The sequence below is a fragment of the Apteryx mantelli genome, chromosome 2 (assembly GCF_036417845.1).
Source record: "Apteryx mantelli isolate bAptMan1 chromosome 2, bAptMan1.hap1, whole genome shotgun sequence".
In the NCBI taxonomy this organism is placed as follows: domain Eukaryota; kingdom Metazoa; phylum Chordata; class Aves; order Apterygiformes; family Apterygidae; genus Apteryx; species Apteryx mantelli.
In genome coordinates this window covers 26339995-26352015 of record NC_089979.1, presented here as the reverse complement: position 1 = coordinate 26352015, position 12021 = coordinate 26339995, and the positions used below count along the sequence as shown (strand labels likewise).

The 12021-nt window shown below is 38.8% G+C and overlaps 1 protein-coding gene across 1 annotated transcript in view; it reads left to right on the top strand.

Moving 5' to 3' along the window:
• The window catches only part of RGS22 (regulator of G protein signaling 22), a 59231-nt gene extending 53816 nt beyond the window's left edge, over positions 1 to 5415 (top strand). The window contains exons 23-26 of the mRNA XM_067290014.1: positions 1347 to 1454; positions 3124 to 3226; positions 3749 to 3859; positions 5349 to 5415. Of these exons, the coding sequence (XP_067146115.1) occupies positions 1347 to 1454; positions 3124 to 3226; positions 3749 to 3859; positions 5349 to 5368 (342 nt within the window). The 3' untranslated portion in view covers positions 5369 to 5415. The remainder of the gene's footprint in view (positions 1 to 1346; positions 1455 to 3123; positions 3227 to 3748; positions 3860 to 5348) is intronic.
• Positions 5416 to 12021: the final 6606 nt, after the last annotated feature.

The following is a 12021-nucleotide window of genomic DNA, read 5'->3' as shown; positions in this document are numbered from 1 at the left end:
AGTTGGTTGCATACAAAATTGCACTTTGCCTCCAAAGTTGATTTGGAAATTTTAGCTTTCAAGTGTACAAAATAGTATTAACTTAACTGCAAATCTGCACTTATTCTTTCCATGCTCTTATCAGAGGAAGGCTAAAGCCATATGCATTAGTTTTACTTTTCCATCTTTGCTCCATCGCTCTTTAAGCTTCTTAGTAGTAATCTTATTTGTCAGTAAGTGGTGTAACATCAAGAAATATGCCATTGCCATAACTTTGCCTAGTTTATTATGAGAAGATGTTATTAAAGGACTTATTTAATTCTCCATTCTCATTTTAAAATAGCAAATATAAACTATATTATATTAGTATATACAGTGTTTCTGTTTATGCGTTAGTCTCCCTAAGTTGAGTGTCTCATTGAAGTTAATAAGCCTACTTCTGGAGAGAAGATAAATACCATGCTGCCTAGGCAGGTCTGTGCCCCAAAGTCTCCATTACAGATGATGGATCCGTAGGACAGTGGGGAGGATGATGAAGGAAAAGGCTTGTTGGAAGCAAGGAATTAGGATATTCTGGTCCTTTTCCAGATCTTTCAGGGGCTTCCTGAGTGACTTTGGGAAGCCATATGACCTCTCCTTTTTTGTCTCATTTGCAACATGGAGCAGGCAAGTTATGTTACTTGTCTCATGGGGATGTTGTGGGGCTAATTAATCAATGTTCATAAAGAGTTTTGGGATCATCAGGCAGAATGTGCAAAAGCAAAGCCTTAATAAAACACTAAAAAAACATGAAAAAGGCAAATAGTTAATCTCTCAAGCATTTACCAAGGATTACAATGCCTTGCCCATCACTGTAAATGTTTTAAATGAGATTGCCTAAGTTTCTAATATATACATGGTAGTTCATTCACAGCTGCTGGACTTGAAGCTGGAATTAACCATGGGAAATCCTATGTCCCACATTTATACAGGAGACCAGATTAGAGGATTTATAATGGCCTCTCTGTCCTTACAATATGTTCTGTTGCAGGTTCACCCTCTCCCTTAGCTACAACTCACTCCTTTGGAGCAGGTCTGAAATTGGAAATGAAGATAGCTGGCAGGAGCCCAGGGGTCAGGAAACTTGATAAGGGCAAAGAAATGCTTTAAAAAGCAGTATCTTCTTCTATTTGTTAGTATGCCTGAAGTGATGAATTATGAACCTGGGCATTAGAAAGCTCTGTCCAAAGTATGTCCATAGTATAAAATGATACTGCTTATGACACTCACATTTCAAATGACAATTTTGTTTCCTCAGGCTTTACTTTTTACTTTAGCTCAGCAGTTATTGTTTACATTTAATTATGAGTTCTTACTATTATTGGCAGGGTAAAGGAGAGGGGAAAAAAGCTCTCAGTCTGTCAAGCAGTGTTTTCGGAGACAAATTTGGTGTGGAGGGAAGACGAGCATCATCTCCATATGGATACGTGCAGCAGGTGACTAATAAACATATTGCTACAGATATCACCATTCAAAAGAGATAAAATGGTTTTGGGAGAATGGGAAGGTAGGATTTGGCTTAGAATACTACTGCTACATGATTCTTCAATAACTGTTCATTCTTCTACCATTAACTTTGCTGTTTAGAAGCTTACCTGCCTTATCATATCTTAAATTTTTTTTGAAGATTTATGTTCTAGGAAGTATCAATATCTAATAATATCAAGCCCTTTAATTTAAGTGTGGAGGTTTAATTTAAAGATAAGTTGCAGGAAAAGAAGTTCAATCTGGAATAAGAAATTTTGTATGACTGGGGAAATTCTTGAAAGAATTTGGTTTAAGCTTGAGTCCTGTTGTGCTTATAGGTCAAACCTTGAAACTGAGCTCATTTAGTAAATCTAGGTATTTGAATATAAAATCAGACAGAAAGTAACTTAGTTGTCTAGTACTTCTTTGAGAACAACTCTCATGATGCATCAAACATGTAGTGGAGGGTAATAGTCATTTTATTAGAGAAACAAGAAGAACAGACTTGCCACCTTGGGAATATCAAATGATGATTCAGAGCTGAGTAGACACTGCTGTGATATAATGGGGAATCTGTGCAATCAAATAATCACAGCTGTAGCATGTGATGCAGGAGTAAATCCCACTCTGCTCAGTGCTTCAATTCCATAGAGCTCCTCCGTGGCATTACATTAGCGATGGCAGAATATAGAAATAGGCGGTCTGAAATTCACTCAAAATCTGAAGCCAAAGTGCAAATTACATAGTTAAGCTCATAGTCTTATCCCTTAAATGGACCTTTGTAATTTTTGCTTATATTTATGTCAAGAAAAAAGTAAGCTGGGTGATTCCCAGGCAAGTATATCAATACCATATGCCTAAATCTTCAAGAAGAGGCCAGATAACTGCAGAAAGACCAATAACCTCTTCTGGACCAGTTTCTTCTCCTGGCCCCTTGCTGCTCCAGGAAGATGCTACAAACTCTTCTTATTGCATCACAAAATGAAAAATTGGCCTCAAGCTTTTCATGTTGTAAGGAAAAAAAGGCCAAATAAAAGTACACTTCCCATAGTGATTTGAACCTGAAACATTGAACATTGAGCCTGAAACTGGGGATGTTGCAATGTAAAGAGCAACATTTGTTCCTTAGAAGAGGAGAGGGTGCCATCCCTAGACGATCCATCTCTAGTGGTAGCAGCATGCTGCTAGAGAGGTTAGGTGGAAAGAACTGTGATGTTAATGAGATATTTTGGATTTGAGATGAGGCACACTGAAGAGATATGGCAGAGAGATAACATGAATTAAAGTCCTCAACAGCACAAAAGGCTGAAATTTTGGAAGGGGAAAGGTCTACTGTGTGTAAGCTTTGAAGAAGAAAGGAGAGAGAATGTCACTTAGAATTAGGGATGGATGATAAAAGAATATAAGCGTCAGATCTGTCAGCTTAAACTTCATCTAATGGTGTTTTGAGATTTGCTTTTTTGTGACAGTATTATTTGTCCCATGATTACAGTATTGTCATGACAGAACACCTGTTTTCAATAACTGAGATTAGTCAGTAACTGGGATATAACATAAGCTTTCTGTCACACTATTAAAATGGACCATCAACTACCAGTGACATGGTCTGGAGGCTGATTTTTTTAATGGTTCTTGCAGGTTTCCTGGTCCTATTCCAAGTACATAGAAGCCTTGGAGCAGGAGAGAATACTCCTTAAAATGCAAGAAGATCTGGAGAAAAATTCATCATCACTCCTTACAGGTTATTAACCAAGTTTTGTAGTTTAGGAGGACAAGGTTATAGCTTAGGTGAAATTTTCTCAGGATAGGGGCTTTGGTTGTTTGCTCTCCTTTGGAGTGGCATATGTAAGCCACTGCCTCTCTTACCCTGTCAACAGGGAAGTTGCTTTCTGCACCAGAATGATGAGTGACAAGTTTTCTACAAAAGGAAAAGGGAAAGTTGCACTGGCTATACTGCACATGCCCTGTTGCAGAGGGGAGTAAGTCCATTTCTTCATTCCACACCTGTTTGGGTCACATATATTTCACCTCCCTGGATTCTAGTACTTTAGCAACTTATGTGTAACCAAACAAATTAAACTTTCACCAGTTTGTCAGTATGCTTTCATGGGATCTACCAGGAGCTGCCTCAAGCTTGTATCAGCTGTGAATATCCTCTTAGTGTCTTCCCCAAGGAGTTTATGACCTATTTGTTCCTTAAATAGTGCATGTGATATTAAACAGTTCGGTTTCCCACCATTTTAGTTTTTATTTCTATATGCAGGTTCCTCATCTGTGTCCTTGCTGAAGGCATGCAGCTCTGAAAAATTCATCCTTTCTCCAAGGAGTAGTACGATTTTGGAGAAACACTCAGATCTTCCCAGAGAAACAGAAAGTGAGTACCAGATTGCCAATAGTGTGCTTTGAAATTTGGATTCTTTAAAGCTAATTTTCCTGCTGTCAATGCTGATGCTCATTATTAGTAAATTGTACCATTCCAGATTTAACATTTAACTGAAGCTGTACAGCCTCACCATGAAGACAAGATTATTTTTTACTCCAGACATGGTTGTCTTTTAGCCAGATGGAAATCTGTTGCAAAATGGCAGTCTCTGAAATGTTGTAATCTAGTCTTTCCAGTTGAAATACTTTAACTAAGAGCATGAGGTGACTGGAGGAAGCTCAAACCCCATGGAGTTACTGGCAAAGGCCTGACACAGAACTAGGAATAGATCAGCTCTGCTGAAGCAGATTAAACATTAGAATGGGAAAAAGGAGTGGGACAGCAGAGAGTTCCATTAAAAGGAAAAAAAATTTGCTTCAAAGCTTGAATTCCTAGATGAGAGAGTTCCCTGGAGGTTTTGTTTTGTTTTGATTTTAAGTCTACCCTGAAATTACATGGACTTAAAAAAATTAATAGAACTTGGATTATTGCTCTTCTTTCCTCTCTGCTCCTCCTTCATCTTCTATTTCAGGACTTTAGCATTGCTATTTTAGTATCCTGCCCTCCCTACTGTTCCTAAAGTTCCCAGTGCCTGAATACTCTTCCTGTGGCAGCATTTTGTGTGTGACCAGGAGAAGGAGAAAATTGCATCAATTCTTGTTCTTTTATTTCCTCATATTCTCTTTCTGCCTTCTCATCACCTCCCCTAGATGCAGGTAAAACTCACACAGTTGCCTTGGACCTTATACACCTCTGCAGATGTTACTATATCTCATGCATTTATGCCTTTTTTGTACTGTAGCTCTTCTGCTCTATGACCCTGTGCTCCATATGCAGCTATGTCAGCATGCGGAGTCCTTGAGGGGGGGGTTTGATCTTGCCCTGTAAGCTGAGAAACCTCCAACCTGGCCCTTGCTCAAAGGGACCTCCCCAAGGTAGCTGCAGTCCTTGCTGCAGTCCAGCCCAGCAGTCTCTGACCCATCCCACTGTCTGAAACCTGAGAATAGGCTGTGGTACTGTCTAATGCCATGAGAAAGTAGTGATCTTGAGAGGTTTGGGAGCTGTGCGCTCTGCTCTCCCTCTAGTTTCAGTTACAGCCTGCTCTCAGACTCCACTGGAAATTTGCCTGCCCTACCCTTCCCTTACTATTAGCTCAAGTGTTCACACTGCCTTTGAATAGTTTGCTCTTCTTGCACCACTGTCCTCTGGTGGTTCTCCTCAACCTTGCTCTCTGCAGTCATCTCACCACTCTGCTGTTGATGCAAGATTTCTGCAAAAGATCACTGCTGCTCTTGAAGGGACTGCTCCTCTCCACTTTGTTCCACAGAAAGCCATGTTCCTCAGATGTTTTCTAACACTTTTTGATGCATTTGTAGGTGACCTGTTCTGACTATTTCAAGCAGTCATGACACAGTCAATGATATTCTGTTACCTTTTGCAGGCAGATTAAAATTTCCCTGAGGAACGGGATGCTGAGACACTCAGTGAAAGTGGCCAAGAGATAAAATAAGGTGTTGGTGAGGTTTGTACTTACGTTTCCAGCGAAGATAACAACTTGGAATGTTATTAAGAATGAGACATTAGTCAAAGGTAGAAAAGAAACATCTTTCAATGTGCTTAATATCAACATGACTGTGATACTGATTCTTGTGTTATTTATTTGTTTAATGGCACGCCTTGAGGCTCAAATCAGAGTTAGATTCCACTGAAGTATGCATGGTGCAAACAATTAGGTAGGCAGTCCTGGTTCTAAAGGTCTTATAATCAAACCCAGTTCTTTAGTGCCTGATCTAATGAATAAGTAAAACACTGCGCATTGAATTGACAGCTCTGAAGCAGTGTATCTTGGCACACTGGGATCTCAGTTCTGCAATTCATGCAACTTCTATTCATCAAAGATAACTCATGAGGTTTCTGAACTATCATAAAATCAAACCTTGTTGTGGTTTGGTCTAAATCCAGTCTGATTCCTGGTTTGAAGTACACCTTCTGCCTCATTTCTGAGTTTCAATCCCCAAGCAAGGCTTAAAATATACCAGGAACAGATCTGATTAATAACTTTTGCAAAATGTTATTCCTCCCAAGGCTATACTAACAGGAAGGCTGCAGGAGCTCCAAGCTCTTGGAGAGCTCTTCTCCCTTCTTTCTTGCTTCTTTTTACAACTTCAAGAGAGGCTGAGAAGTCACACTGATTGTATGAACTGGGGGAATCAGAGCAGTTGTAAGGTGCAGATTTGATGTTGGGACCAGGGCCACAGGATTATTTGGGAAGTTAAGGTGGGGCAAAGGCAGAATTAATTGCTAGGTAGGGGAGCAGATGATGACAGACCTCTCCACATTTTTCAGACCACTTTAATCACCAGTCCCCAGCCACTGAGTTGTTGGCTCCATTCTTCTGTACATGTGTGCAACGCATGTAAGGGAAAGGCAAATGAGTGTGTTCCAGCTTGCTGAGTTCCCTAGGGCTTATCCCAGTGCTAGGGATGGGATTATCTTCCTCTCTCCTCCCAACCTCCTGGATAAGGAGGAAGAGCCATGCAGCCCTCTGAGAATTGTCAGAGGTCCAGGTCCTTCACTTGGAGCTCTTAGGTATCAACCTGCTAAGGATCATTTGAGAGTGCTTTCCTCTTCAATGTGGACTACTTCAGTGTGCTAAGGACAACTAATAGTCTTTTTCTTTTTCACTCTTTAAGCCCAAGGACCTAGAATTGTATGGGACTTCCATTGGCAGCTTCTTCAGAGCAGCTGGCAGGGAAGGAACACACTTTTATAGATACAACTCACATATCCTCACAGAAGGAGCAAGGGAGATCATTGATTCAGCCCCTAATTTCCTCACAGTTTAGATATTATCTCCATTCCTTCAGTGTCTGAGTTGTTTGTCCATGTGATATAACTGAAAATGAATTCATCATTGCTTGAGACAGTCTTCTTGGGTAGAAGCCACAAGAAGGATGTAAAATGTAAAATCTCTGTCCCTGCTTTTCACATTTGGGTGATATCTGTTTTCCCAAATTTCACAGATGCACTGAACTTTAATGCTCAGTACATCTGAGGCGGGTGGAATGTAGCATCCTGTAGAGAGCAGAGCACATGTGGTACCATCTGGTCTATCACTCATTAGTGTGAAAGGCAAAGAAGAATTGTAAAATGCCACCAATGCAGTGATATATGTCAGTCTAAAAACCATGTGAAAGGCCCCTTCTACTGCCATGGTAAGTACAGTGCATGCAACCAAATGCTGGAGTGCGGCAATCAGTTTCTGATTTGTTGTATTCTTGCCTTCTTCGCATTCAAATAAAGTTAAATAACATGTAGACAATACTTATCTTACATCAGTAGCTTTTACTTGAGTCATACTTGGATTACTTATTAAATGAAAAATATTATCCAGATATTTGTCACAGATGATAAAACTCCTTGTGAATGTATTCCAGCCTTACAAAATCATTAATGAAAATTTACCAGCCCCCCGCTAACTACTCTCCTACCAAGATCCTATGATTAATACTGTACTTGTCTATCAAATTTGAAAACAACAGCAAAAAAAAAAAAAAAGCACCATGTACTTTGTGTACTTCAGTGAGTGAGTAGAATTTTGCAAACCTGGTCTATCCACTCTGAGTTCCATAAATCAGCAATAATCCTAATCTATTTTGCAGTTCTATCCCTGTATTAACTGAAATATATGCATTATGTATGTGTGTGTGTGTGTGTGTGTGTGTGTGTGTGTGTGTGTGTGTATACACATATACAATCATTTATAGGCCATTTCTTCAGTATGCAACTGAGAAGGATCATATCTATTAGTAATGCTAGAAAAATACGTGTCATATGGTTATGCCTATTTTATGTGTTAGTTTTAAAGAAAAATAGAGGGATAGCACAGAGACATGGACTCTTTCATATCTGGGTTACTGGACTCAACCTGATGCAGCGGCAGATAGCACACGACTGCTGTTTGGTGATACATCTGAAATGAAATAGTGGTTTTAGTCCAGTCCACAGGGATCAAGTAATGACTACTGCCAGTTCCGGCAGAAAGTCTGAGAACTGAACAGATATAGAGACTGAATATATTTGATTGTTCTATATCACTTCAGAAAGCTTGCATTGCTATTGCCTTTTTATCTTGTCCGTCAGACATATTCTCTCTTGGGTTGCTGCTCCACCACCTGTGTGAGTTCAGCAGTTTTAAAGGACTAGAAAAGTTGCCCTCAGCACCTCTAGCACCTCTCCCTTTAGATAAATAAAACTTCATTCCTTATTTAACTATGTATACTTTGGGTGTTTGTGAAGACTACAGCATTATTGCAGAACAACAGTTGTGTGTGGAGTTTGCTGCTACAGATAATAAAAACAGTTCTGTTTTTAGAAACAGAAATCTAGAAACTCTTCTGGCTGGATTCATGATTCATCTGCTTTACGGGTGGTCAAAACACAGAATCTAAATATATTCATACAGACTTACACTTTTTCTCTTTACTCCCAAGTAATGCAACATGTTGAAACTATTCTGGAATTTTTTTAAACCATCTTTTGGATTCATAAATATTTATACTTAGATACTATTACTGTGCATTTCACTTTTCTCTCACCAGACCTGGTATGTTTATTAAAACACTTTGTAATCTTTGCCTATCACACACAGCTTACCTTGAAGGGTTCAGTTCTGAAGTTATTCATTCAAATAATTTGTGATATCAACATGAGATGTGACTACGCATTTCAGGAAGGAGATTTATATATTTTGCTTTGACTTCTGGCCTGCTACTGCATGACACAAAACACCAGACTATGAGATCAATTCCTGAAATATGTAGTCTTGGATTATGTTATTAACATGCATTCTCACAATAGCTCTCTGGTGGTGATCACCACGCCATTTAAAAAGGAGCAAAAAGCTTTTTCTTTTGCATCCGTGAAAAGCTGCCATGCCATTGCCTCCACACTCCTCATGACCTTTTTTGCAGTGGCTGTTCCTTAGAAGACTATTAATGGGGAGTAGCCTTAGTCCTTGAGCTGTGGATTGGCTTGTCCCTTTGAAGGTGTGGAAATCTCATGCTTAATCAGCAGATATTGAGATCAGTGGCTGAGAGAGGTGCTTCGTGGACCCGGCAGGCAGCCAGGTTCAGCAGACCCTACTTTTGCTATTGGTTCTCTTATTGCATTACTAGGTGGCAAGGCCAGGCTGGGCTGTGCTGCACTTTCTGCATCTTCTACATGAGAAGAATCACTGTGACTTACTTTTCAAATGAGTTTGAATGCAAAGAAAGGAAGAACTACAAATTAATGAAGGCTACAGACAAAAGCATCTATGAACTAGGTATTGTCATTAATATGGGACCCTGCTTGGTCTCCTGCTGTTCAGAACACTGTTTAACGAAATGACGGGTGTCCCTTCATTGCTGCTTCTGCGCCTTCAGCCTTGTACAGTATTACAGACTTGAAATCAAGAACATTTTGTATCCTCTACCATTTGTGTACCTGTGAAATGGCTAGCTTCAATCCTGCCCAATACTATTGCTCTAGTCAAAACTATAGACTTCAGCAAGACTTTGTGTGTGTGTAAAAATGACTGAAAAGAGACTAAGTGCTTCAAAGTTCTGCCTCACCCTGCAAAAAACCAAAATCCTCACATTATTTATGTTTCTAATGTTAAATACCGGGCCAAACTGATCACTGTGCAGCTTCTTATGGCCAACGGAGTTGCAGTCATCCAGCTTGCATTTGACCTTTTTAAATTGTCCCATAATATATAACTGATGATTTTTGTTTCTGTCTTTTTATATAAATGTTCTTAGTCAGCCATTGTGAGTCATGTCTGACTACAGTTAAGATGGGGTTAATTACAGTCTCTTGCTTTTAAGCTTATGGAGCATTGCTGGTTTTAATACTTTCAATAGTTGCTGTAAAAATGTTAGGGAAAGTTAGGTTTGAACCAGTATTTTAGATCTGATCTCTACTCACAGTTCAAACCTATCCCTAATGGCCTGAATTTGAGCATTCCCAGGATTTGGGAGAGTTATAATTCATATCTAAGTTTCAAATTCCTTCATGCAAGATTGTTCAAATGTGCACTTTTGGAACAGGTCCACGTCTAATAGGCTGAATTGTAGTCCCCAAATCAAAAGCCACATGGCATTACTATACATTTTTTTATTTTTCCTTTATTATGTAGCCTTCAAACAATGTTCTGTCAGTCCAGCACACTGGATTAATACAAAACACCCAAATCAACACTTTCCAGCTACCTGCTAATGAACTCACAAATTTGACATACGTGATTTAATAAATCATTTCTGATTTAATAAAGCATTTACACGATGGCCACAATGGATACTTCACTGCTGAGTAATAATTTCTCAAAGTGCTAGAGCAGACTGGAATATGCAGGAGCCACTGAGCTGCCACAATACTTTAAGAGTATTCTCGGCATAAATGAGATCCTCCATCTATTTTTTAATAATCACTGTGTCAAACAAATTTATATCTCAAGTGCACACTGCATTTAGTTGGATTTTCCTCTATTTCTCTACTACTGAAAGAAAATATTTTATTTTCATGGTAACAGATTTGAAAGCGTTGACAACAGCATTGCTTATTCCACATGTTAATTATGTATTTGTTCAGACTGCTGATGAACTATGTTCACTTTTCATGTTAACTTTTCATTTCATGTCAAAGGAAAAGTGGAAACGTAGTAAGTGGATTTGTGCTTTTAATTTGAGATATTTCTTCTTCCTCTAAATCTTGTACATAATCCCTCTGTACCATATGCGTTTGAAATTCTTTTGCTGGCAAGAAGTTTAAAAAGAAAGTAATTCTCTCTTCTCAGAAAAGGACTCTTGAACAAAGAAAAGCAATTGTGCCATTAATGAGAAAGTTAAATGAAACAAATGACAAGACAAACAAGAAAAAAAACACAACATCACACTCAAGGAATGCACAAGCACACAATAGCTTATGCAATATTCCCCATCTGTCAAAGCCAATAAAGAGATTTCATTGGAAATATTTATTATAATAGTCTGTGATGCCTGTGACTCAGGAAATGCAATCAACTAGCTTTTAGCGTTTTTTTAGTACTTTTCACCTATAGGCAAGCAGATGAATTTCATCCCAGCTATGAGAGCTAGCTGAGCAGTATTGGTTTTGTAAAGCCAGACCCTCAACGGGTTTGAACACCACTCATTCCTCAAAAAGGTATACTGGACATTAAACTGGTCACACCTCTAGAGTAATTCACACCTTTACAGTTGTGTGTGTATGTATGTATATAGATCTGTATATAGAATCTATACTTCATAGATTTGCATGTGTGTGCATATATGCATAAAATTACTTTACTCAGTAATCTGTTTTAGGGTCAATGATGACATAGGGCTTAAGCTTGATGTATGTCATCTTTTCCTAATATGACTTTCCGAACATTTTTTTCTGTATAACTGTTTGAAAATGAAGATCTTCATGTTTTATTAAAGTGTTTGGTTTTGTACTCATTTGCATTTCAGAGGATAGAACCATTATGTTTGCTTGGCTGAGGAATATTGCTCTTTCTAGAGCTCTCAAGGCTGCTGGGAAGAGAAAATAAATGCCCTTGTAGGGAGGGTTTCTTTGACCTAGAAAGGATATGCAAGAAAAAATTAACTTTCCCTGTTTTTCAATTAATGGCAGGTGTTGGGCCATTCACCATGGACTATGATACGTGAGTTAATATTTTCAAGCTAATGAACTGAATGCTTGATCTGAAAATGGAGGGTGTATATCATTGTATTTGTTTATCCTCCGGTTATGATCTTCCAACTCAGAGATCAGCTTAACTCCTGGCTGCTCTATCCTGAAATTTGCTTAATATATTGAACTCATTGTCTTAATTCACATCTCCAGAGGTGCTCAGCAGTAGTAAGCCTTGAGAAAACTATCCAACGGACTAAAACAGTGATCTTTTCTTTCCTGAAACCAGGAAAGCAACACTGCTGTGTCACTGCAGCTCTACATGAGACTAAATTAAAAACAAAGCAAGGAAAATCAAAACACAGACATACATAGACTTAATTGGGCTTGCCAAGATAATGTAGTAGTATTAATCATAGATTGTATTTTGAGGTAAT